Source organism: Calypte anna, chromosome 7 (assembly GCF_003957555.1).
Source record: "Calypte anna isolate BGI_N300 chromosome 7, bCalAnn1_v1.p, whole genome shotgun sequence".
NCBI lineage: Eukaryota > Metazoa > Chordata > Aves > Apodiformes > Trochilidae > Calypte > Calypte anna.
This window is the reverse complement of record NC_044253.1, coordinates 25,290,683-25,317,779: the sequence shown is the minus strand read 5'-3', so window position 1 is coordinate 25,317,779 and position 27,097 is coordinate 25,290,683. Positions and strand designations below refer to the sequence as shown.

At 40.3% G+C, this 27,097-nt stretch overlaps 1 protein-coding gene across 8 annotated transcripts in view; it reads left to right on the top strand.

The window, feature by feature from the left end:
- The window catches only part of PIKFYVE (phosphoinositide kinase, FYVE-type zinc finger containing), a 65,385-nt gene that overhangs the window by 20,213 nt on the left and 18,075 nt on the right, over positions 1 to 27,097 (top strand). For 7 of the 8 annotated variants that reach the window (XM_030453918.1, XM_030453921.1, XM_030453914.1 and 4 more), the window contains 15 exons: positions 1,811 to 1,949; positions 4,397 to 4,554; positions 5,313 to 5,424; positions 6,948 to 7,095; positions 7,580 to 7,747; positions 13,086 to 13,148; positions 15,191 to 15,320; positions 15,633 to 15,813; positions 17,163 to 17,237; positions 17,864 to 17,971; positions 19,121 to 19,261; positions 19,933 to 20,059; positions 21,190 to 22,376; positions 24,150 to 24,250; positions 25,397 to 25,468. In XM_030453918.1, coding sequence (XP_030309778.1) covers positions 1,811 to 1,949; positions 4,397 to 4,554; positions 5,313 to 5,424; positions 6,948 to 7,095; positions 7,580 to 7,747; positions 13,086 to 13,148; positions 15,191 to 15,320; positions 15,633 to 15,813; positions 17,163 to 17,237; positions 17,864 to 17,971; positions 19,121 to 19,261; positions 19,933 to 20,059; positions 21,190 to 22,376; positions 24,150 to 24,250; positions 25,397 to 25,468 — 2,910 coding nt within the window. The remainder of the gene's footprint in view (positions 1 to 1,810; positions 1,950 to 4,396; positions 4,555 to 5,312; positions 5,425 to 6,947; positions 7,096 to 7,579; positions 7,748 to 13,085; positions 13,149 to 15,190; positions 15,321 to 15,632; positions 15,814 to 17,162; positions 17,238 to 17,863; positions 17,972 to 19,120; positions 19,262 to 19,932; positions 20,060 to 21,189; positions 22,377 to 24,149; positions 24,251 to 25,396; positions 25,469 to 27,097) is intronic. The other variant, XM_030453919.1, reaches the window with a different exon arrangement.

Genomic DNA, 27,097 nt, shown 5'->3' with positions numbered 1-27,097 from the left:
TCAAAGCAGCTGTAGATGTTTCTTTGAGGCAAGCTTGACCATGTCTCTTTGCAGATGAGGTGATGCAAAAAAGATGCAGATTGAGTGCATTTAGATGCAGGTATCAGAAGTTACTTAGTACTGTTTATTTTCCCTGTAGGTAGGGGATATGTGTTGCTTTTTCCTCAGGCTGGTTATTTATGGAGAAAAAAAACCCAGCACAACAGTCAAATGTTGAAAGTGGAGGGACATGAACTACTTTTTCAGATCCTTCTAAAGGACAGTAATTTTCAGGGTAAAAAAATCTCCTGCTATGTTTTTACAAAAGATTAAATACAATTAAGTCCCAGATGTAACTGCTGATGATAAAGACACAGCAATGGAATCTGACTGGTTTAACTCTTGCTAAATGCCCTTTCACACAAATTAAAAATCCCTGCTGCTCACTCTTGGGAGAAATGCGTATGCTGGACTTCCACCTTAGTCTCATCTGTTTTCTTTCTGTTAAGCTGAATAACACTTCCAGTTCTAACTTTGGTTAACTTGAGAGCATCTGAGCAGTAGACTGGCAGAGTTTTAGCCTTGCCTTGGATGCCTGACTATGGCAGAAGGAGTTTGCTTGTCATCTTCAGATATCTTTATGGATATAGTGCCAACATAGTTTCATTCTGCATAAATGGCTAAAAAGGACAAAGCTGTACCTGTTCATCAGCTCAGTATTGCTCCTCAAGAGGCAGAGAAGGAAAAAGCAGTGATTTTCATACTACTGTACTTTCAGTGCCTACTTTGTTGCAGTACAAAAGCTGAAATAGAGTGACATTGCTGTTTCATGTCTTGGCTCAGCCACATCATCCATTGAGAATTCTTGGGAATAATTCGTGTCTGTTAGCCAGTCAATAAGCTCTGTGATGTTTTCTGAGTTTCATGCCAAAAACTAGAGGCTGGCAAGTATTCTCATTACAGAGACTGCTGCAAGCTTCCTGAGTCAGTTCAGCATTGGCATTTCAAGCTTCCGTGTTGCTGTATGCAGAAGTGTTTTCCATCCTCTCTTCTTGGATCTCTGTTAGCATGAGTAGCTTACTGCCTGCATTTTGCTGCTACATGATGAGAAGTTGCACTTTGGTTATTCAGAGGCTTAGTCTTGTGGGATACTGGAGCAGAGGGTATCTGGAACTTGTGTTTGCATTTATATCTTTGCAAGGATTATTGCAAAATGGTGTGTTTGTACTGGATACTTGGCTAGCCAAGATTTCCTAACAGCTGGGCTGAGATCAGGTGAATGCTCCATACTGCAGTACAAGGAGAATTGGCAGCTGGAGTGACATACAGCTTCAGCAAACAGCTTAGGGAGTAGGTGCTCAAAATTCAGACTCTGCAAGCTATAGAGTCTGTATATCAGAGAGCTGAGGAGAAGGAATTTTAGATGGGTCAAGGAGAGGGAGAATATCAGTGTCCTGGTGATGGCTGCTCTTGCTGCCATCTGTCTTGCCTCCAAACTGCTGGAGCTTCTTATTGCCCAGCATCCCATTCCCATATTCAAATGTGGACATATATGAGTTGTTGTGCCTGAACATAGTTCTAATTGCTCCCAACAAAGAGCTTTAAAAAGGTTTATGTTTAATTTAAATATTCCAAAGCAAAACACTTGCTTTCTTGGGGATCCTTTCTTCGGTTTTGATAGGGAACGAAGATTAAAGCACTAAGTCTGTACTGAGGTGAGTGAGCACAGCCACAAGCTTACGTTTCTTTTTAGCATGCTGCAAGATCAATGCCTGCTGTGGTGAAAGTACAACAAACACTTACACTTCAATCCTTCTTTCTTCCACTACAGATCATCCAGCATCACTAACCTGTCACTGGATCGGTCAGGCTCACCAATGGTTCCTGCCTATGAAACCTCTGTCAGCCCCCAGGCCAGCCGCACACACACGAAGGCAGAGACCACCGAGGATGAGCGCAAAATCCTTCTGGTACCTTTCAAACTTCTGTTTCTCTTGCTCTGTGAAGGCAGTGAAGTTTGTTGTATCATGCAGCAGGGGGATCTTGCTGCCTTTAAAGGCCCTTGTCTGAGTGCTCTTACCTGGACCTTTTCTCCAGGTGGTGCAGGGATGTAGAATATTGATGCTGCTTTGGACACTTTGTCTTCCTGAAACAAATAATAGTTTCAAATGGTGTTTGCAGTTTTAATCTTGGAAAATCTGTTGCACAGTGTGGAATTGTTTTAGGGTGGCTGCTTTCAGCTTAAACCTGTAATGTTTGCTGCTTTAACAAAATGACTTGATTATGTATTTCTCCAAGGTCAGATTCTCTCTTTCTCAAGACACGTACTTTGAAACTAAATTTTTCAAAATGCTTATGGCATGATGAATGAGTTAAAGCTGTTATTGGGCCAAAATATAACTTCATCTTACCCCTTCTGTAACATTTTGTAGAAGGTTGTGTAGTGACATACTTGTTTGAAGGAAAATCAATGTACGTCAGTATTCTGTGTAATCCCGTTATCTCCTGCCTACAGAGGCAGTGCTGTAGGTGGCTGTTACTGTACAGGGTGAGAGAGCAAGGCCTGAAGCTGTGCCAGGAGAGGTTTAGGTTGGATATCAGAAAGCACTTCCTCATGGACAGGGTGATCAGAAACTGGAATGGTCTGCCCAGGGAAGTGGTGGAGTCACCATCCCTGGAGGTGTTTAATGAAAGGCTGGATGTGGCACTTAGTGCCATGGTCTAGCCAGTGTGGTTAGTGTTAGGTCACAGGCTGGACTTGGTGATCTCAGAGGTCTTTCCCAGCCTTGGTAATTCTGTGGTTCACATTGTTTAATTTTTTGGCTGTCTGCTTTCTTGAGAAAGAAGATGATTGGTAGCATTGCCTTTGCTTGTGTAAGATGAGTGTCAATTAGTGTAGGATTTTCTCTGAATTCCCACTGTTTCTTTAATGATGTTAGCATGTGGAGCTGACGGTATCAGGAGTTAATTTAAAGCTTAACATATTCCATTCAGAAGACTAATGAACTTTGCTCATGAAGTAAAAGGTAGAAGACGATGTACGCACATGGGCGCATGATGGGGCAAGCACATACTTCTGTGAACTAGAGGTCAAAGTCCTTAATGAAAGGATTTGGCTGTATTATGACAGTTTGTCCAGTTTAGTGAATTCACCAGGCAAGTTAAGGGTGAACTACAAGGCAGCTGAATAGTGGAATCATCAGTTGCATGACATTTTGTGATCTTGTGGTGCGTTATGTTACTGATCCGTTTCACTCTACAGCAAGTGTGGAAGGGGAGCTGCTGACATTGGTGTTGGGGTAATACTCAGGAAAGCCATTGCTGGAAATACAAGCAAAAAGTCAGTTCAGTAACACAAGTGAAGCAAATCTCTTGGATCTCAGGCCACTCTTGTGAAAATGCAATAATGTGGGTCTGGCAGTTAACTGGAAAGCTGAAACCAGTTAAGATTTTATTGAATTTTTTTTTTTCTTCTCCTCCATTACACAAAAAAAGAATGAGTGAGGCATTTAAGAAAGTGATCTGCAGTACCTCTTCTCCACCCCTTGGGGTGCTCTGTTGCTCTTGCAGAATAATCCCAGGTCCCAGTTTCCAGTCTGTATCAATGGATTGTGCTGTGCCAAGCCAGGGTGCATATGGGAAAGCAAAATGGGCCAGGTGCAGAGAGACAGCTTGGTTTGTGTGGAGCATAACCTACACAAGAGTTGGTGTACATTCCTCACAGGCCTTAAGTACAGGCTGAAGTGTTCTAAATGGTGAGGGGAAGAGAACCACAGGTTCAGAAATGGTTAATTGAGTTGGGAGGGATACACACCATTTTGCTTAGTGGCCAAAGGTAGCCATGTCTAAAAAAGGCTTGAAACTAGACAATAAAAAATGAATCCTCAAAAAGAAATGGTATCCTAGAACTTGAACTTAGCAGCATTGCGTTGCTTTGTCAAGTACTTGCTTTGTATCTGGACTTAATAATGGACTACTATGCTTTACAAGGCTAGGTTGAGCATGACCTATATAGAAAAACCCTCTTAGGAAGGATTAGTTTTCATTGTGTTCTATAGTTACACACACCACCTGAGTTTGAGAAAAGTGTGCAAGAGGGCAGTAGGGAAGACACAAGTATCTTGTAAGCAGTAAAAATCTTACCACATTAAAAACAAAAAATTCCATTAACTCTAAGGGTACAAACATTTTGTTTCTTTCTTGTTCTCAATTTTATAAAAAAGAAGGATAACAGGGAGTTGATCTCATGTGTGTTGGCACCTTCTGATAAGTCATACAGAAAGGTTTGGGTTTTACGCTTTTTGTTTGCTTGTTTTTGGAGGGCTCTTGATCTAGAAGCGGATCTGGGCCCAGGCTGATGCTTTTGAAAACAGAGTTAAGATCAGCTAGTGAGTAACTTGCACATCTCCCTGTTCAGGACTCAGTCCAGCTGAAAGATCTGTGGAAGAAAATCTGTCATCACAACAGTGGGATAGAGTTTCAAGACCATCGCTACTGGCTGCGGACACATCCCAACTGCATTGTGGGGAAAGAGCTGGTCAACTGGCTTATCAGAAATGGGCACATAACCACAAGGTAACTTCAGGACAGCAGACATCTTCCTGTCTAACCAGACAGTAGCTGTTTAGTTCTAGCTGCAAAGATAGACCCCTTTGCAGAGAGATGAGAGAAAGAAAGGAAGAAAATTCGGATCTCCTCTTTACTGGAGGTGGGGTTCTGACTCTGCGTGTCCCGAAGCAACAGGGCACAGGGATGTCTGCCATCCAGTGTGGGAGGCAGCTTATGGGACAAGTATCACTCAAGCAGATGAAGAACAGTGAGTGTATTACAGTGTCCAAAAATACTCATTGCTGTTCCAAATGGCAAGTCTGCTACTGGGGTCAGAGATCACTGATAGTGTTTCATAGCCAAATTATTGGTGGGGCTGATGGGCTCCTATCCATGTGAGTATAAAGTATCTGCTGTATTTATGCAAGAGAGGGATGAAACTGAAACAGTTCTTAAGTGTAGGGCAACAGTCTTCACTCAGCAGAGATGTTCAGTATGTATAACTCAAGCAACAATATTGGAGGAGCATAAACTATATTTCTTAATCACCTGTTGGACACCTCAGCTGAGTTCACAGTATTGGCAGTCTCTTCATCTTACTCCATGCTTGTACACTGCTGTCTCTGCACATTTTAAATAGTGTCTGGTTGAACATGGCAGTGGGATACTGATGAGCCAAATTGTGCATAGCAACCTACTCTTTGCATCTGTAGCATGCTTGTACCATAAACCCTGTGTGTACAGAACCAGACTTTGAAAGCTATCTGTATTCTTAACACCTCCAGGGCACAAGCCATTGCAATAGGACAGGCGTTGGTTGATGGACGCTGGCTGGAATGTGTCAGTCATCATGATCAACTCTTCAGAGATGAGTATGCTCTCTACAGACCATTACAGGTAAAAGGATTAGGAAAGCTATGGTTCTTGCTGGGTTTGGCTGCTGACTGCAGTCTTTTCCCGTTATCAGCAGCTGTTGTATGTTAACTAAATCAGCTTCTCTGCACAGAGCCTTTTTCCTTAGTGGTTTCAAGCCTGAGGAAGCTGCTTTGCCAGGAAAGCTGTGCTATCAGGTGCAGAATGAAGAATTTGTGTGCAGTTACTGGTGACTGAGACACAATGGTGGTCTCCTAATTCTGTTGCAAAATTCCTTCTTTAAAAAATTTCAAAGGGTGACTATTTTACATATACAATATTGGATCTTCTTATATTTTGTATTGAATATTTTCTTCTGATCTCCAGTGATGGTAGTAATAAAGAATTCAGTGTCTTAGCCACATGATGCAAGACTGGGAAGGGTTCTTTTTCATGTCTCACAAATAGGACTGGCTAGCTGAGGGGGAGGCAGGGAACCAGAGACTAGGGGATGCTATCTTACTGTATTTCATTGCAAGCAAACTTGCTGAGGGGTAAGAGCAGTTACTGGATTCAGTGATTGGATTGGTCTTTTAACTTGAACAAGGCATTTCTGTAGCCTCTGTTATATGAAAGCATTCAGTTGTGTCTCATGTTCTGCAGCTTCTTGTGGTAAGAGAATGGCTTAGCTGTCCCATGGACTCAGTCAGAAAACTTGCAGCCATTAGCATCTTGTCTTCCTTGTGCATTTCAGCTCTCAGCCACAGTTGTGTGGTCTTCCATTGAGATTGCTCTGGGTTGCATATCACCTTGTTAGCTGCACTGTCTGAGTTTGGCAGTTAAAAAGCTTGCCCTTAACAAACAAGTGCTTGTGAATCCCTGTTTATAACTACTTGTAAGAGTGTTATGTTATTTGAGGTTTGAAGCCAATTCTTGTCAGTGGGAAGCACTGTCTGATGTTGCTTGCTGCATTCACTGTACTCAAAGGTATGATAGTGAGGTGACTGGAGGCATCAGCATGGCTGATGGAAATGGCTTAGATGCTCTCCAGGTTCTCTGGCATGCTAGCAAAGCTTTGCTTTGACCCAGTTGTCCCAGCTAGAGTCTGATTCGTGAGTGAATCTCTTAAAGCTACTTTGGTCAGTCAAGGAATTGCTCCAGTAATTTAGAATTAGCCTCCACCAAAAGCTTTATGTGCTGGTTTCTGGGTGAAGGATATGATCATCACCCACCTTGACTGGAGACATGAAGCATTTAAAACTGCTCAGCTGGATGAGGTGACAAAAAAATGTTCGGTAGAATAAACTTGTCCTTTAGTGCCACTTAATCACAACATGTGGGGAGGAGGCAAGAGACTGAACTTGTGGGAAGTGTAAAGAAATGCTTATTTCCTGTCCCAAAGAGTTCCTATTTCATGCCAGTGGGAGTGGCTGGATGACTAACCTGGCTCAGTCCACTGAGAGTATCCTCTGATTTTTAAAATGTTGAATCTGTGTTTGTAGCAAACTGTTTTCTAATATTTCAGCAGAGCTGCCCTTTAACACTTTTTTAATTTCCTTGTCTTCTAGGGCACGGAGTTCTCAGAAACCCCATCGCCAGACAGTGACTCTGTGAATTCTGTAGAGGGTCACTCTGAGCCATCCTGGTTCAAAGACATCAAGTTTGATGACAGTGACACAGAGCAGATAGCTGATGAAGGAGAAGATAACTTAGCCAGTGAGTTTCTCATGGGTCTTGCTCTCACTCTGCCTTCTCCTGTTATCCCCAGTCCTTTGGGTCATAGTAGTATAACCATGTCTTGCTTTACGTGTGTGTGTGTGTTCGCATGGGGCTGTAAGGATCTAAGCAAACTATAACCTAGCTAGTCCTCCTCTTATGATGGATACAGTATTATGTATTTACTGGAACTGGCAAAGTTTCATACTTCTAATGGAGGAGAAGAGTGTAAAAGGCTGCCTTCTGTTTCTTAGGCAGACTTCTGCTTGATTTTGGGCCCTATAGTAATGCACTAAAAAAAAAGCCCAATATATCGGCATGTATACATGAAGATAAGATTAGAACTGTGAAAATACTGTATCCCTGTAGCATTGCACACTGATCTTTATGCATTAAAGACAATTTTTCTCCTCTCTGATACCCTCATGATACCCATTTGAACCCTTCTCCTCCCTATATCTTCCCCCTTGCCCAACACTAAAAGACTCCGCCAGCCCTAGCAAGCGCACTTCAGTCAGCAGCTTCCAGTCCACAATGGACAGTGATTCAGCCGCCTCTATCAGCCTGAACGTGGAGCTGGACAACGTGAACTTCCATATCAAGAAGCACTCCAAGTACCCACATGTGCCCCCTCACCCTGCCGACCAAAAAGGTATGAGGTAGTCACCAGCTGGGGTTGCACATGATGGAGAGCTGGACCATAATAGTACTGACCTATTTGGACGCTACTTTTGTAGCTGTCTTTCAGAGGGGGAAATACATTTGCTACACTTGCTTGTAGTTTTGATGTGCTCAACTCTGAGGAGGCTCAGTAGACCTGTTGAAACACCTTCTCTGCACATTGTTTAATTCCCCTGTGACTTTCTCTTTGGAGTTGAAGCAAAGTCTGCTGCTCATATGTAATGGGGCAGATACACATACAGAGTTTCTGACAAACTGGAGTGGAAAAATAGTCCACGCATAAACCAGTTTGATAAGTCTTTCTGTAGTTTGAGATAAAATTGGAAAAGGAAGCAAGAAGAAAAAACCCAAACAACAAACAAATTTAACTTGGAAGAGCTCTGTGATAATTTCTAATTTTACCTTAATAAGCTTACATTTAAGAAGAATATTACCAATGAGCAGTAAGGCCTAACTTAATCCATATATGTAACATCAAAGAATAAAAAAAATAATCAAATACTCAGTGTTGAAAAGTTCTTTTGAAAGTTTTTTCTTCTATGTAAGTACTAAATTGAAAGACTCTAACTATAAGAAAAATCCATATAAAAAAAATGTGCCTGCCTCTTAACAACTGCATCATTAAATTGGACGAGGGCTGACTGAAACCAGGGCTTGCAGCTGAGTTGGATCTGTTGTATTCTGGTTGCTTTTCATGCTGGGTAGCAATTGATGTCTTTGTTCTGCTTCCTTACTCAAGATTACCTCAGCTTTGTGGGCTTCTATCTTTGGCTGCTTCTAAGGAGTTTCTTACTCTTAATTATTGTTTCACCCCTTCCCCCCTTCCCCATATTGTTTCAGTATTTCCAACGTGAAAAGATGATCCAGCATTAAATAATTTGGAATACTCCTAATGAATTCTGTTGTGAATCAGAATGTGAGACTTACCTAATCCTTGCATACAGATTGCATTTTCTGAAACTGAAATGGTCACTGAGGAGAGTGAGAGAGGACAACTGGTCACAACTGACTTTGAAAGTATGTTGGACATGGGAGAGAGAGTGAGGCAGATTAGAGAGGGGCATTTGCCAGTACCTATTGTAGTCACCTTTTGCTTTTGTTACTTGCTACAAAAATGTCTAGAAGAAGGGAAACTTAACTGCTTATTTTTTCTCCCAGAGAAAAGAGCAGAGCAGGTTTGAAATCTGAGTTGATGTCAGATGACTCAACAGCCAGGTGATGTTGTCAGCACTAATGACACCAGCTTGCTATTGGTTCCTTTCAACTCGTTGTGCCCTAATAAATTGAAAAACTAATGCATCTTCAGGGGAAAAAAAGGTGTTGAAAGTGAGAGTATGTCCACGACTTCCTTTTAGGAAGGAGGGATGGTGGATTAAGTGAGCTTGAAACAGCCTCGGATGTGCTGCAGTATTCTATTAATTTACAGCTGTAGTGGGTTTATCTTTATCAGTATTTGTTGGCAGCAAAGCAGGCAGTAGTCAGTTTGGCTCTGGCCAGTGTTAAAAGAATTGTAGAGTGATAGTCCTGGTTTCAGGCATATCTTAATCTTTATCTCCTTATAAAAAAAGCAGCACATGATGAAGGTGAAACATAAGAGAGCCTGTCTCTCTTGGGAACCATTGACCAAATCAGAGGCTTCTCATAGCAAGAACTGAAGGTCTTGTGAGGAAAATTTTGATGATGAAGAGCTCAAAGATCAGCAGAAAAGGCAAGTGGTGAGAGAACTGAGAGAGATGTCTGCCTTTGAATTATGTGTGTTGGCAGCGATCTGCTATCTTTGGTGAATCTTTTCTGACTGGTGTTTGTTACCACTTCCTGAGTTATGCAATCTCTTAACTGGGTTATTCTGTAGGAATGTAAATCATATTAGGAAACTGTCAACAATTTCTTTTAAGACAATGGATTTCCCTTGAGGGGAAGGGTTCTATAATATGTCCAGAACTGCGATAGGGTGGAGCTGTGAGTCATTAAAACACACTGTGGAGAGGTATATATTATCCTACAGTTTTCTTTAAAATCTGTATCCTATGCAAATACAGAGGGCTGACTGTACACCTTTTTTTATAAAATTTTTTTTTTTTATTCCTGGCATCAGAATTTGTAGAGGAAAGACCTAACCAGGGAGCAATAAGTTAAAATGAATGACAGTTTTTTGGCAGTAGGAAGACTGAAATCGTTTAGGTACATAAATGTTTGTTATTTGAGGCCTGCACAAATTAGGTGGGATGAAACCCTACAGTGCATATACTGTAATGCCTGGAGCAGTGAAATGTGTGACTTCTAAAACTTTGTTCTGGAAAGATTAAGAGTCAGAAGGTTGAGATTTTCACCTTGTGTTCCTGATTTATCCTGGTTGTATTCAACAGAAGATGCCATCCAGGATGTTAGAGTATCACAGTTATTAGACAACTGAGACTAGATAGTTAAGCTTTTATGTAAAGTGGGAGTTACTTTTTTAAGACCAGAGTACTGTTTTCGATCAGTGACGTGGTATGTTTGCTGCTGTCAGGGGTCAGTAACTTCCCTATGGCTATTATGGATATGTGTGTTTGGCTTGATTTCATTGGAATTGTAGTTTGACCTTAGCCTGCATGACAGTGACTTCAGTTGAAATTAATTGTGTCAAAGAAAGTTAAGATCACACCTACTTTTGAGGCCAGTAACTCAATTTCCTCACAACTGTGTAATTTACAGTCATTGGAGGAGGACTGAGAGGACTGAGTGGTAGAACTGCAGGTCAACTTTAAGGGGTTAGTGAGTTTCTGCAAACGATGAAGTGATGCTATTGCCACTAGTCACAGGGGTCAGCTGCTTTGAAGCAATGGCCTGTGATGTACCAATAGTGTTTTAGAATCTAGTGATTTGTATGTAGTCTGAGACCAGTGGCAGAACTTCTTGTGATGTTGTAGGCTGACTAATGTCTGGTGTGTTTCTATGAAATTCTAGTGACTCCAAGTTAGCTGGCTTGTAGTATCTTAAGTGAGTATAATTACTCATTTATATTATCAACTGCCTAAAGGCAATGGTACTTTATAGTGTGTATCAAAATGGAAAACTAAGTAAGGTAGCTTTCGGTATTTGAATTGGTGGTAGAAATTAAGTATTTAAAATGTTTTGGTTGTTTTTTAAAGAAATAAAGTTATCAATATGGGAAACTATTTTCTAAATGTCCTTGCAGCAACATATCCTTAATCATGGTAGCAGGTATTTTGGGTAGTTTTAGATGTCTGCATCTAGTTAGGAGGGGAAAGAGGACCTGATTAACCATAACACAGTTCCTTATTTCCATTGCTTGCCAAGGCTTAGCATACAAATTTAGGAGCCCTTTTGGTGCACCTGTTTCTGAAAAGGTATACCTCAGTTTTCAGTGGGTATCTGTGGATGCATGGATCCTTGTTTGTGTATCTACAGTAAAAGCTGTGGTTGCTGACCAGAGCAAACTGTATGGTGTTTAATATCTGCACTTGTTGGTTTCCAGTGGAGACCTGTACATTTCTGTGTGCATTGTGGTATTTGCTTCCAATGATGCCCTTGATTATCAAAGCTAGGAATCTTTACAGTCTGAGGTGAGTTTTTTTGGTTCTTTTTCATTTTCTTTCGGTGAAGCTGCACAGGGGACCTTGTAAGATGGGCTCTTGATGGCTAACTGCTTGCAGACAAGGTTACAAAGCATGCTACAACCTCCTCTCCCTCCCACATCCTGACACAGTGAATATGATGTGTGTAGGGATTATGGGAGGTAAGAAATGTGGTCACCACTCTCATTTCAAACTCAGAGCTGTTAGTGTGTTACTGCTCCAGCCTAGGAAGAGGTGTGGCATTTTATCTTGTCAAGACTTTTCTCTGGGGCACCACTGGAAGCAAAGTTACAGGAGGTGAAGCTGTACTGAAGATGAGTGTTCCTGGTTTGGAGGTGCCACCTGTGTCTTTGTCAAGAGCACAACTAAGCTTAGATTTCAGCTGGGGTTAACTCCTGCATTGGCCATACCAGTCAGGGGTATGTGTCAGACTTAATTTGAGTATGGTTACAGTAAGAGCTGCTGCCCTGAGGCTGGAGCATGGTGGAGAGGGATGGAGGTGCTAGTATACATTCCCATGTGTAGGTATGACCTGACATTACTTTCTCTAGGTAGTCTTTAGGGCAGTGGGTGAATGGATGCTGAGGCTGAGCCAGCTTTTAGCAAGCAGTAGATTTGCTTGTAATGTTAACTCTAAATCTAAGCAAGAGATGAAAGGAATCTGCAAATAGCCATCAAGTTGCAAGGGTGGCTTGCAACTTCTCTTTGTTACATTATCTATTGAGTGTCTGCTTGCAAACTGGACAACTGCAGACAAGCTCAGATTTTTCAACTGGTGGCATGTTTGGATGGGGGGGGGTGTATCTCTTAAGTGCTACTGCTAAGAGACTCGAGATTGCTTGTATTCTGTCAGCTTTCTGCTGGTTTCTGTTTATGTCTGAAAGTTCCCTGGCTGTGCATTCTGTTTGTTGCAGTAGGTCTAGACCATTCTCAGGAAATGTGATAAAGGCTTAGCTTCAGCCTTTGGATCATCATGTTGTATCTGCAATTGGGATATTACTCTTTGTTTTCCTACCGTACAGTCCCTTTTTTTGTAGAAGCAAGGAACTAGCTAAAGGCACAACAAACTAATGGTCTCTGGAGAAAATAAGCTGTTTTATAATCAGCCAACCTGCATGAAAAATCAAGATCTAGCAAGCTAAACAAGTGTAGTAGATTGAGCTTTATCCTGTTTCCCATATGTAAAGTCTGCATTTTTCAGCATGGATTCCTCAAAACACACTTCAAACTCTTTTAGATTTCTCTTTTTTGAAAGGCAGACTGTCTTTTGTTTCCCTTACTGTATATGATAAATTTTACGGCTGGTCTTTCCCTCAGTATGAGATATTTCATTGGAGTATAAGAGCAAAATAGCTTCTGAAGCTGCATTTTTAGACCAGGGTGAGGGGGCCCTTCCCTGCCTGGACTTCCCCACGTTGTCTGCTTGCTGTGTGGGTCAATTGGAAAAGCAAGCTTTTAAATCCTAATTCAGTCTTTGCTCATGCCTACTTTTTGTTTCTTTGCAGTAATAAGTACTATTTTCTTGTAATCTAAAATCTTTTTGATAGAACAAGAATGAGAGGATATTCTTGTCTTGACCACTCATCAAGCTGTTGCTAAACTGATGACTAAACACTCATGACTAATGCTGCTTCTTCTGGTGTGGGTGTGCACATTGTAATTATATAGGTGCAGCAGTGTAACCTGTCATTTTTTTTTGTCTCCGCCTATATCCCTCTTCTCTTCTTTCAGAGTACTTGAATCCTGAAAACGGAGGGCAGCAGATGTTCTCTATAAGTGATGCTTTTATTAAAGGTAAGGAGAAACTTCAAACGTTGCTGTTGTGTGGTTTTAATACAATGATGAAAACTCAATACTGTAATAGGGCATTGACCCTTTAGAAACATTTATTTAACTGTAAGTATAAACTCATTTGTGGCAAACCTGATATAAAAACTATGGTCTTAATATTCTTTTAAGGCGCTTTCAGTCTTGAATGTCTTTTGCTTGCCAGATTTCTTCATTGAAAAGCACTCAAAGGCTTTTACTTTTTTAAAAATAAGTCTGTTCCCAGCTTCCCCACCCATAAACTTATGTAGCAGACACTGATTATAACTTGCTGTGTACCAGTAAATGAAGATGTGATGTGATTAATTGTATTGCCTCTGCACAGGAGCTTAAAGCTTCATCTCAGATCTTTTCCGTTTCCTGTTACCACCAGGAAATGAAAGGTCATTAGATGGAGTTGAGAGGTTTAAAACAATTGTGCCTTCCAGTATCATGGCTAGGTACCCTTGTGGGCTTTTTTCTTCCAGTTAATGCTAATAATTTTTGTAAGCTCATAAGAGGAGGAAATAGGGGCAAAATCCTGATGTCTGTGCAGCCAGAAAAATAAGTTATTTCATTAAACTGCTGCTGGTTTGTAACTGAGCTTGTGCAGGAGAGAGGAAAGAGGAAAATAATGTAATTTATTTTAATCTTCTACATAGCTAATTTTGGCTGTGGAGCATCTGGAAGAAGTTACTTGTTGTTTTAAGGGTCTTCTTTTAGGTAGTCCTGTTTATTACTATTGTGTAAGCATTTTATACTTGCATCATATGCTCTGAGGAGTTTAAGCTTAAAACTCTGAAGGCTTACATACTTGCTGATGAAAATTTATACACTAGTAGCATAAATGACTTTATAATATTGCCAGCCATTATGAAAATGGAGAAGTTTATAATTTTATTCTATAATATCCTACACAATACCTGTGTGGGAAGTAAACAGGTAACTCATGCAAAGCACAGAAAACTGTACTGAAATCACCCCTCACCTTTGTACTGCAAAACAGAGAACAGTCCTAAGGAGTTACTGCACAATATAGAGATTGAAAGTGTCAGACTCCCTAGAAGTGAGGGCTGTTTTATACTGCTGAAACACATTTTCTGCTTCCAAAATCTGGCTATAATTAATATTGACATTTAGGATTTTAAAAATTGTATTAATTGGATATAGCTTTCATTGGCATCCTGTTTGTGGTACTGGGGAGATAACCTGCATGTATGATAGTGAGGTGTGCTTTTGAAAACCTTGTGTCACTTTCTTGACAGAAGTTCCTTGAAATTTCTGCAGTATTAAATACTGTGACATGGGCTAGAAAAACCAGCCTACTGGCAGTTCCCTTTGCACCTGAGCAGCAAGGAAGAAAGAATTTCTTCATTCTTTTCAATGAAGAAATCTGGCAAGCGAAAGACATTCAAGACTGAAATGCATCCCTGCATGTCCCATCATGTTTCAAAAGTCTGACATGAATGAATAGATCACATAGCATTTCTTTAAAATATGTTTGGAAGATGCTCTAAACACATGATATTTTTTTTATGCTTGTGCTGCACCCTGAATGTAATACCTAGGTTTTTTAATGTAACTTACATGTAGCTATCTTCAAAACAGAAGCTTTTCATGGATCAAATTAGTGCCTTTGGTCAGTAATCTAAGTCTAAAAGGCATTATGATTATGTATTGTGAGTATACAAAATGTGGAATCTGATGCACATTTATAGTTAAATCTAGGATATAAGACTTTTTTCCTTAACAAACTTGGTAAAAATAAATTTCCAGCAGAAAAATACTGGCAGTCTGCTGTATCCTGGCAGTATAAGAATTCTGTAAGCTCACTTTTCCTTTGTACACTTGCCACTGTTATACTGCATACTGTTTGCTGCATTATATTACCATGATGTCAAGATCAACTTAGTATTTCAAGAGGCTTAGACTTAACATCCTAGCAAATTCTTTCATTTTCAAAGTAGCCTTTCAGAAAGACACAGAAATTGTACTGTGACCTTTTATTAAGGTTTGTTTGTCTCTTGCAGAGTCGTTATTCAACAGGAGAGTGGAGGAGAAGTCCAAAGAACTCTTTTTCACGCCCCTTGGCTGGCACCACAGCAATTTGGATCTGCTGAGAGAAGAAAATGGGGAGAAGCAAGCCATGGAAAGGCTGCTGTAAGAAACATGGAGAAAAAGGAATTTGCATATCTTGAGTAACAATTCCACCAGCTTTCAGTGGGACTTGATCTACAAGGAAATAATTTACATTAAGAAAACAGCATTTTTACAGTATATTTTGATTGTTCTGGTGATTTTTATATTACAGTACAGGGCCAGAGTTGACTGTAGAGCATTCTAGGCAGCTGTTCTTTTAAAGGACTTGCTGCACTGTACATGTTAAGAAATTTACTTCGGAAGTGTGACTTCAACTCATCACTGCTCTGTATTTTTCTCATGATAAATCTACTCGTTTTGCCCTTTTTACAGGTCTGCTAATCACAATCACATGATGGCACTGCTTCAGCAGCTTCTGTACAATGAGTCCCTGTCACTGTCCTGGAGGGATATCATTGTACCTGTGGTCTGTCAGGTGGTTCAAACTGTACGGCCTGATATTAAGAACAGAGATGATGACATGGATATCCGCCAGTTTGTGCACATCAAAAAAGTAAGTTTCAAACAGTGGATGTAGGGATACGAAAGGATGCAGCTGCTGACAGCATCCTAGTTTGAAGAGAAGAGGCCTCTTCTCACTGCCCCATCATTTACACATCATGTTTAGATGTGTAAATAGCCAACCTGGCCTTTGGATAAGGTGGAGTTCTAGAAAAAGTTGCACAAAAGGAACTTTGTATCCTGTAAAAGTTGCTTTAGTGCCCTGCAGCTGACTTTTCAGACTGTAGGCTGCACAAGGCAGCAGAGAGTAACACTTCTGTAATGAGTTGCTTCCTTTTTTTGTTTTCTGCTTTTTTGTGCTGGAATTGGAGATTTACTGAATTCTGGATAAGTAGCATGCAGGACCCTGTATAGCAATCCATAGCCCTATAACTATCCATTATGGAGGACTGAGCTCCTCATCCATAGCCCTATAACTATCCATTATGGAGGACTGAGCTCCTCCCATGCCAAGTACAGTGACTTTCAAGAGGAAAACTTAATTGTTATGGGATGGTGCATCCAGTTTTGCCAGATGACCCAGTGTTGACACTGCTGAACTGTAAAGTATGCAGAGTTTCTTCTGAGAGGCCGGTCTGAAATGCACATCCAAGGAGCTGGTGTGACTGAGGATCAAAGGGTTGGCACTTGTTTTCTCTGGCAAACTTTGCCTCAATAGGCATCTTTTGTTTGGAAGCCGTGGAAGATAGCAGGACAGCCTTATGATTCTGCTGATAGCCCTGTGGCATCTCTTCAGGCAGCATCAGTTGTTGCTGCCTCTCCTGAAACTCTAGTTGAAAGAGCAGATGTACAGAGGTGAAAGCTCTTCATAGCTGTCTGCTGTGTTAACATGCTAACAGAAACATCCCCTGAAACACTGCATTCAGAAACCTGTTTCACATTGTTTATTATTCCTGTAGTTGGTTGCTTGTACCAATCATTTGGTGTGTTCAAATAGCAGACAGAGGTTTGGCTTTCTTTTTTTTTTTTTTACTTTATTCTCCTTGCTATCCTTGTGACTTGTTTTGTTGTTAGTGGAAATGTCATGCAAATATTTATGCTTCCCATTGCCTATAGAAATTAAGTTCTCATTATCTTCTAGAGTGTACCCAGTTTAATGAATATGAATCTGCTGAGAGGGACGTAAAGATTCTGGAGCCTAGTACTTACTCTAATGTTGTACTTAGCTTGCTAGACTTAACAGGAAGAAAATTTTGTGTTCAGAATGACTGTATCCAATTTTTCTTCTGCTAATTGAGAGTGTAGCTGAAACTTGCTCATCAGCTACGATAGGTATTTGATGTATTAGGATTACTGCATTAGAAGTTATGGGAATGTATGTCATGTTCTTTACTTTATTAGATCCCTGGTGGAAAGAAATTTGACTCCATGGTGGTAAATGGATTTGTTTGCACCAAGAATGTTGCACACAAGAAGGTAATGTGGGTTTGATTAATCAAGTACTGACTGTAGTGCTTGCTGAGGAAACAAGTGGGCAGTGACATCCTTTTTCTGTTGTAAAGCTTCTCTCACCACTTAGGAGGTTTGTGAGCTTTCTCCAGTTTGAGACCCTAAACAAGAATGGCTTTTAAAGTATCTCTTTTCCAAGCTGTTTTAGCCAAGAGATTCTGTGGGGAATGAGCTTTCCACATACATGAATAGAAAACCAACTTTCCACTTCAACCACCCCAGAAGACATCTAATAATCACCCCAAGTTTTTAGAAAAAAAAAAAAAAAAAGGCATTTGTGGTCATGATTTATGACAGTGTTAAAGTGATCCTTTAAACAAAGCAGGAAGTCAAGCCTCTGGATGGAGGCTTCTAAGGTGTATCAAGACTTTGTAGATGAATGTTGAAACCTTTAGCACTGGACTCTTACTGGACAGTAGCTGTGAAATTCCAACAACTGGAAGTAACATCTTCATAAGTAGGAAGAATGTGTAGTTGGGTCAGGAGTGGGAAGATACCTGGGGGAAAAAAATCAATCATGGAAAGTCTCTCTTTTTGTGTGCATTTTCACTTCTGGGTGTTTAACTATTTAACTATTTTTGTGTCTTTCTTAGATGAACTCTTGTTTAAAGAATCCCAAAATTCTTCTGCTGAAGTGCTCCATTGAGTATCTTTATCGAGAAGAAACAAAGTTTACTTGCATAGACCCTATAGTACTTCAGGTGAGAGCATTCTTTTGTTCCTGAGTAAAATTGCCTGAGATCTAGTGATTAAAAGAAAGTGATGATAAGTGCACATCCTTTTCTTTTTACTTTCCCCCATTTGCTTCCTTTCCTTCTTTCCTTTTTTTTCCTTCTTTCCTTTTTTTCTTTCTTTCCTTTTTTTTCCTTCTTTCCTTTTTTTCCTTCTTTCCTTTTTTTCCTTCTTTCCTTTTTTTCCTTCTTTCCTTTTTTTTCCTTCTTTCCTTTTTTTTCCTTCTTTCCTTTTTTTTCCTTCTTCCTTTTTTTCCTTCTTTCCTTTTTTTTCCTTCTTTCCTTTTTTTCCTTCTTTCCTTTTTTTTTCCTTCTTTCCTTTTTTTTCCTTCTTTCCTTTTTTTTCCTTCTTTCCTTTTTTTTCCTTCTTTCCTTTTTTCCTTCTTTCCTTTCCTTTTTTCCCTTCTTTCCTTTTTTCCCTTCTTTCCTTTTTTCCCTTCTTTCCTTTTTTTCCCTTCTTCTTTTCCCTTCTTCCTTTTTCCCTTCTTTCCTTTTTTTCCCTTCTTTCCTTTTTTCCCTTCTTTCCTTTTTTCCCTTCTTTCCTTTTTTTCCCTTCTTTCCTTTTTTTCCCTTCTTTCCTTTTTTTCCTTCTTTCCTTTTTTTTCCTTCTTTCCTTTTTTTTCCTTCTTTCCTTTTTTTTCCTTCTTTCCTTTTTTTTCCTTCTTTCCTTTTTTTTCCTTCTTTCCTTTTTTTTTCCTGTGTAAGGTGGAGTTGAATGAGTGGGATTGCATAGGAAAAAGTGAAGGTGAATGTGAAGTGAATGTGAAGGTGAAAAACATGATACTACAGCTTTTCTTTAAGATGGTGTAATTCTAGCACCTTTCAAACTTCAAGCCTTTTTCTGTATAAGGTACATACATATGTTTGGTTTCTGCTGCAAGTCTCTTCCTTGCGACTGTCACTGGATTATGTCCTTCCCTGCAATTAGTGTGTAGAACAAATTACTGATAAACTGTGTGTTGTGCTGGGGGGGTGAGGAAATGGGTACAATGGGCAACTGATGAGCTTTCTGGATAGTTTTTTTTCCCATTATTAAATGAGAATGCAATACTAAGCATTTAAGTGTTTTTCCAAATGAATTTGCAATAGTTTACTGCCACGCTTTCTTGCTGTCTGCAGGAAAGGGAGTTCTTGAAGAACTATGTACAGCGGATAGTTGATGTCAGGCCTAACTTGGTCCTTGTTGAGAAGACTGTCTCCCGAATTGCCCAGGACATGCTCTTAGAGCATGGCATCACTCTTGTCATCAATGTCAAGCCGGTGAGTCTTTCCTGTCAGACTGAGCCTTGGGATGGATCCCTGGAATTTCTCCCTGTAGCAAGCTCTCTGGAGAAAACAAGAGTTGTCTAATTTCCTCAACTTGCCAATCTTGGGCTCTTTTTTAATGGTACTTCTCTTCCAAGAAGGCAAGATAGACAAACTGGAAAGTAACATTTCCTTAGCTCTTCACTGCTGCTTTTCTATGTCCTTGCTTGGTACCTTGTATCTTGCCTTGGTTCTCTTAACTCCTGACTCCTGTTTGAAACAAACCCTTCACAGGTTTGTGATCCCCAGAGAGCCTCTTTGTCCCTGTGAGGTAGCATACAGACACTGTGGGAGCTCCTGATAGCTGGCACTATGCTACCTGCACTGTACCTCATGAAATATTCTTCCACATGAACATATCCAGATATGCCCAAGGAAGGGCGCAATCTTAATCCTCACCAGAAGTATTTACCCAGCTGCTTTTTTAAGAGTCTTGTGTATTGTGGCTGTGTTTGTGTCTGGATTTAACCTCAGTGAGAAGTTTGCTGGATTATGCTGGCTTTATTTATGTATGTATGCATGTATATATTTATTCATTCATTCATTTATTTATTTTTAAGAGCAAGCTAAGGATGCTGCTGTCCTCTCTGCACTGCGGATTCTTACTGTTCTTTCCATTTTTACAGCAAGTGTTAGACCGGGTAAGTCGAATGACCCAGGGAGACTTGGTGATGTCTATGGACCAACTGTTGACCAAACCACGTTTGGGAACCTGTCATAAATTCTATATGCAGGTTTTTCAATTGCCCAGTGGTGAGTAATGCTTGACGTGTCTTAATTTATGCATCAGTGAAAGAAAATGTGCTTTACTTCTCTCAACTAGAGCTGAACTTTTGGGTGTTTTGTGTGTTAATTATTATTATTCACACTTATTTTTCTTCTGTTACACCTTGGTTCACTACAGTGAACTAGCTGTGGACACAAAGACATTTTTTTGCTAAGATGGGACACTCAGTTTTAATTAGGCCTATTTTTTTTCCATTCAGCCTGTTTTCTCTCTTTCTACCACCCTGGAGTTTGTCTAGTCCAATTTCCTGTTCAAAACACCAAGAATTAATTTCACTGCAGGATCAGATTTGTAAGGGTTTTGTCAGCCAACTCTTGAAAGTATTCTGGAACAGAGATTTCGTAGTCTGTGTGGGCACCCATTCAGTTGCTTAACCATCTTTGGCATAAAGAATTTTCCTACATAGAAACAGAATCTTGAAACAACCTGGTTTGGAAGAGACTTGAAAGGATAATCTGGTCCAGCCTTAACATATCCAATCAAAATTTGCCTTGTTGCAATTTATGTACTCTGCTTCTTGCACCTTTGAGAAATTTAGTTCCTTTTATCTCTGTAACCTTCTTTAGGCAGGGAAGTCTGCAAAGGAAGAAGGAAGAAATGCTGCTTGACAGGTTACCACTGGTGCTGGCACATACAAATGCTGTTGATACAAATCTTTGTGACAGCACAGTCTTTGCATCTCTTTGCCTTTCACCCCCTTCTTTCATCTCTTTGCCCATACTCCCTTCTAGCCTTAAAATTACACTCAAAATCTTGTAGAATTTTGATTTGTAAGGATGAGCAAATGTGCCTAGGAGGATAGCCATTCATTAGCTTCACTACTGCAGAGCCAACAGTGATCTTGGACTATGCTGTTTGGGCCAACATGTTCCACGTGGTCTTCACTTTGACTTTATGGTGACTTGTTTTACAGCACAGGAAAATATTTTTGCAAGCAGAACAGGCATTCATTATAAAAGTGTTATTTCAGTATAGCTATGTGAATTTCTGCATCTGGCTTGTGCCACTGATGTGTCTTGAGTGTGTGAGGTACCAAAGAGCATGTTAAATATAGTTGTCATCATAACTCCTGTGTTGTTTTTTTTTTTTTTTCTAGAACAGACAAAAACCCTGATGTTCTTCGAAGGGTGTCCCCAACATCTGGGTTGTACTATTAAGTTGTGTGGTGCTGCAGAGTACGAGCTAGCCCGTGTGAAGGAGATCCTGATATTCATGATCTGTGTGGCTTATCATTCCCAGCTGGAAATCTCTTTCCTTATGGACGAGTTTGCCATGCCCCCTACTCTGACCAAAAACACCTCCTTTCACTCACTTATTGAGGAGGCAGGAGATGAAAACGAACAAGAAAACCTCTTTAATGGTGAGGATTTCAGCACAACAGTCAGAGACATTGAACTATCTTCTGAAAAGCTTCCTGTAATCTCTGAGTCAGTGTCCTGTGATGAAGCCAGCTTGCTTGAGCAAAGAGATGTATTTGAGAGAGTTGACCAAGAGAACAGTCAACTGGAAATGGCATCCTCAAAACAGCAAGAGCATCACAAAGTGGAGTCCCCACCTCCAGTCTTCAATGCTGTACCTTCTGCAATACCTGAAATGTCCCTGCTGCCTCTCCATGGAATGGACCAGCACTTGGTCACTCTGGATAACCAGACACTAGAGCCTCTTCAACAGGCAGATGATCTGCAGGAGTCCAAAAGTCAGATGAGAGTCTTCAGAGACCCTCTCCAGGATGATACTGGTTTATATGTCACGGAAGAGGTAACTTCATCTGAAGATCGTCTCAAGACTTACTCTGCAGCATTTAAGCAGGAACTGAAAGATGTCATTCTCAGCATTTCTCCTGTAATGATGTTCCGTGAACCATTTCTTTTGACTGAGAAAGGTATGAGGTGCCCTGCCCGGGAATACTTCCCTGAGCAAGTTTATTGGTCTCCTCTCCTCAATAAGGAATACAAGGAGCTGGAGAGCAGAAGGAAGAGACAATTGTTGCGGGATCTCTCTGGACTACAAGGGATGAATGGGAGTATCCAAGCCAAGGCTATCCAAATTTTACCTTCTCACGAGTTGGTTAATACTAGAATAGCAGAACATGTAGGTGATAGTCAGAGCTTAGCCAGAATGCTGGCTGACTATCGGGCCAGAGGAGGAAGAATACTTCAGAAGAGCACAGATCCCTTTGCTCAGAGTAAGGATGTATCTAGTGTTCCTACTGGAAAAACTGGGTGCAGAACTGAAGAAGATGAGAAGGGACTGGCTCAGACTGAATCCTCATGGTCTCATAAGGTAAGATTCAAAGCTATATTACTGAAAACCTGGATTACAACAGTTTCTCCTGATAATATAGGAGGAGGAGTGTTTCATATTAAATGTTAAACAAGAAGTATTTTTTGTTTGTTTGATTTAACTTACAATGGAGAGGGGAGAAATCTTTGAAATTTCAGAGCAAGGCAGTATGTGCTTGTAATCAAAATATTAAAAGTTTTTTGAGACTGCCATGAAAGCAACTAACTTGTCTCTAAGGTAAAGAATTTTGTGACTTTAATGAACTGCAGGCTGCTTGGTAAAAAAGTCTATGAACAAGAGGAGCAGAACAGAACTCTTGAGATAATCTAACATTTTGGTACTTGAGCCAATGTCACGGTTTAACACTGGCTTTGCAATTAAACTGAATAACAGATGCTCTCTATTAATGTCTATCTCTCTTCCCTGATAAAGAAAGGAAACAGAAAAAGAGAGAGAGATTTATGGGTTGGAAACTAAACTACACAGCTTTAATGAAGCAGTAATGATTAAAAGGAAAAATAAACATATAGAAATATACAGGAAAATGGATACCACATTCCTCCCCCCTCCCCCCCAATAACTCTCACGTCACCACTAAGGTTGCAGGGCAGCCCTGGGAAAGTCCAGGCTGGACTCCTGGGGTTGACAGCAGTAGAGAGCTGGAGGCAGGAACACACAGATCCAGGATGGCACAGATCAGGACCACAGGCAGACAAACAGAGGGAATCCTCCTAGGATGCTGAAGCAAACAGGGACAGGTGAAGAAGGGGAAGCAGGAAGGAGTGTGACCCTCGTGATCCCTCAAATTTATGCTGAGTATGATGTGTATGGGATGGAATACTCCGTTTGGTCAATTTCGGTCATTTATCTTGTCCGTTCTGCCCTAAGGGAGGGCTGCAGGTGGGACCTCTTTACTCCTTTTCTCCTTCCAGAGGGCAAAATGTTCCTCAGAGCTATCTGTTAGAAGCAGACACTGTCTGAGGAACTTGCTGTTAATTTCAGCAAGTGCAGTTACTTACAAGAGACTTAGCTGAAAGCAAAATTATAAGACAGAAAATCACCTTTATCCTGGCCCAAACCAGGACAGGCAATCAACGCCAAAGTTCATGAGCTGAAGTCACTTTTAATTGGTGCTTAAATCCTGTGTAGAGTCACAGGCCATAGTCCTATGAACATTAACACTAGTCCTTGCTCTGGATAATACTGGCTAATGCTGTTTAAACTTCTTCAGTGAGCACAGAAAAGTATTTGGTAACTTCATAGTTTTGTAGGGTGTGAAAGGGGAAATAAAGGCATTCCAGCACAGCAGTGTGGTAGATCTTTTCAGAAAGAACATTCTGTAGCTTGCATGAGTAATTGAAGCTTAATATACTGGCATAATTTTTACTCCAAGATGTCCTAAACTGTACAGTGCTTTGGAGATAGTGCATGATTGTCTCAGGGCTTTTGTTGTTTTCTGTTTCCCTTAGTTTTCTTTCCACAGAAATGTGTGTACATTGGTTTCATTAGGCATACTAGTTTTACTGTTCTAAAAATGGCAGTAAGCAGTTATGCATGGTACAAGTCTACCTGAAGCTCAGAGATAATGCAAAGTTAATCTGTACAAAATTGGGTGTTGTTTTTGTTTTTGTTTTTGGTTTTTTTTTTTGTTTGTTTTTTTTTGTTTTTTATGGGTCTGTAGGTAAAACTACTAGAATAGAATTTTTTCATCAGGAGTTCTGTGCAGATGGAGGTGTCTGTAACTAGTAAATGAGTTGTTTTCTCTCTTACCAGGTGGATTGCCTGAGTCCAGTAAATCATCAAAGACTTTGTGTCCTCTTCAGTAGCTCTTCTGCTCAGTCCAGCAATGCTCCAAGTGCCTGTGTTAGCCCCTGGTATGAAAACTACTCCTGTACAACTTGCATAGTTATCTTTTTTCCTAAGTGCTTGCCTAATAGTGGTATTTCTTTGAGGACTCCTTGGTAGGTAGTGCCTATCCTGTAACAGGAACTGTGTCCAAAGGAATTCTGTCTTGCCTGGCCAGGTGGTTGCAGAGCAATATTCTATAGGCTGTGTAATCCCCAAGGCATGAATGAGAGCCCAGGCTAAAATCAAATGCCTTGGTTAGTCCTTTCACTGTAGAGTGAAGGGAAGGGCACTACATTGCAGCCTTGTGGGGAAGATTTAGTGTATATAAACACAGAAGAATGTCCAAGCCCCCCAGAAATAACTCATGAGAGAATCTTGTAATACTTGCAGATTGTATTATCTGAGAGTGGCATTTGAATATTTTCATATTTTTCTCATGTTAAACTCAGCATTGTTAAGAGCTTTAACTGTGTTTTCAGTTTAGAGGACTGTTATTTGTTAATTGTGTGCAATTTGTCAGGCTCCTAGCTCTGGTAAACAGGACTGGTCATGTACATGTTTCACCATGTAGCTCAGGTGAAAATACAGAGGTGGCTCTTACAGGGAAAGCTCTACAGTTCCTGTGAAAGTTGAGCAACGAAGCAAAGAAGGCAGTGATAAGCTCACTAAACAGCAAGTGGATGAAACTGATACTGGAAATGTCTGAATTAAATTATTAGTTACACATTTTAGTGGCTTGATCACCTCCAAGAAAACAAAAATTGCTTAAAAATCTTCTAGAAGAGTGAGCTTTTTTCACCTACAAAGTACATATTCTTCTGGTATGTACTTTTATGTTTGAGTTATGTTAGAGTACTCTTATGTTAGAGTTTGAGTTTTCCCACTGCTTAGGCTTCTGTGTCCAGGTATTCTTGAACATAGTCTTCAAAAGTGCAATTGAGTTCTATTCAACTTTTAAATATCAAGTTTAAAATTTTTCTAGTAGGAATATGATTTCATTATTAGCAAACTTGACAGCAAGGATCTAGGGAGGGCAGTCAGAAAAGCCTTTGTAAGAGTATGGGGCTGAGAACAAGGCAGCAGTGTGTGCAGATCTGTGCACCTAAAGGCCATTGCACAGCTTAAAGTTCTTGTTTTCTATTTTCTTTTGTTTGACTTTCCCTTTGCTTTAGGATTGTGACCATGGAGTTCTATGGGAAAAATGACCTGACTCTAGGGATTTTTCTGGAGAGGTACTGCTTCAGGTGAGGAGGAACTTACTCTAAATCTCACTCTAAAAAAAAAGGCTTTTGATAGCTCTGTAAAGTTGATCTTTTGCCCTCTTTGTAGGCTTTACCTTCTGTGTATTTAGAACAGAATACAAATCAGCAGATCCTGTTAAGCTTACTACGTAAATTAGTTACTCCCTTTGCTTTGTTATCATGCTGTATTGAAGCAGGAACTGGATTTAAGAATTCTTTTAATCATACTCACTTCTTACAAGCAGATACCACTGCTGCTTTTCCGCTTTGTCTATGTCTCTCTCATTTCCTTTAATAGGAAGAGCAATGGTTTATGAAAAAGGATAACTTCATAAAGACAGATTTGTTCACCTAGCCTTCCTTGTAGTGGTTAGGGCTGCAAGGGCATACTTAGGAGTCTGAGCATGAATTCCAAATTACTGTTTTTCAAGACAAGCAACTCTACTGATCACAATTTTCTGATGTTTCTATTTCACACTTTTATACAAATTCTGGGAAAAAACCCCCACTCCTTGAGTATTATGTGAATATCTCTGAGTAAGGTTTTGTCATATCTTCAAGGTGGCTAATGTAAATTGTCTTTTTAGCCATTTAACCCTACATTAAGCCCTGGCAAAGCAATTTATTTCGTCTGAGAGAGGTGCAAGTTGTTACATTTCACTAATAACACGTACTGCAGGAATCCCTTACAGGCTCTGAGCTGGCTGTGAAGCTGCACAGGTGGCCTGTGGTTCCCCAGAATACAAGATGACTCTGTTCTCTCAATTGGTCCCTTGCAGAAGCAAAATGCTTTTAATGTTCAGCCTTCTCTGGAGGAACACCTATTTCTCTGGGCTGATCAGTGAGGAGGGAGGAAGAGGCTCTTAGCTGCCTGCACTTAGAGTCTTGTTTCCCTCTGCTGACTACCTGTTGTGTGCTAAGGTGAATGCTGCTCAATCTCTTTAATTTCAGTATTTTTTTTTTCTTATATAAGCAGGGAATATCTGGGCTTTTTTATGCTCGGTTTTTGAAGAAATTGTTATTTCACTTTGGAACTTAAGAATTTATCTTTTAGTTTTCTGATGTCAGTCTCTCTTCCCTGGCTTAAAAGAAACCCATCCAAAGAAAGGTTGCGGTTTTGTTTTTTGTGTTTTTAGTGGTTTTTTTGTGGGGTTTTTTTTTGTTTTTTTGTTTTGTTGTTGTGTTTTGTTTTTGGTTTTTTTTTTCTTGTTTTTTTGGATTCTGTTTTTTTGTTTGTTCGAAGACATTACATGGCACTCTTCCATCAGGAGCTAAAACTCGACCGTTTTGAAGGCTGTTTGGTAAATCTTTGTCCTCAGTAACCTTTGCTCTGGTTACCCTGCCAAACTGGTATTCCATTTTGGTGCCAGGCATTCCCTGGTGCTTGATCTATCTTTTGTGGACTTTATGAAATATATTGGTAGAAAGGGATTAACGATAAAAACCTGTATCCGTGTGACCTACCCTGGCACTGCTAGCAATGGAACTTCCTTGCTTGCTATTTCTAAATGAGCACAATTCACTTTTGTCATCGTTTGAATTTGAGGAGCTAAAGCAGGAGGGCTTTGAGACCCTGAGAGGGGGAGAGCACATCGGGGTCTATTCCCATCCCTGCCCATACCCTATAAAGCT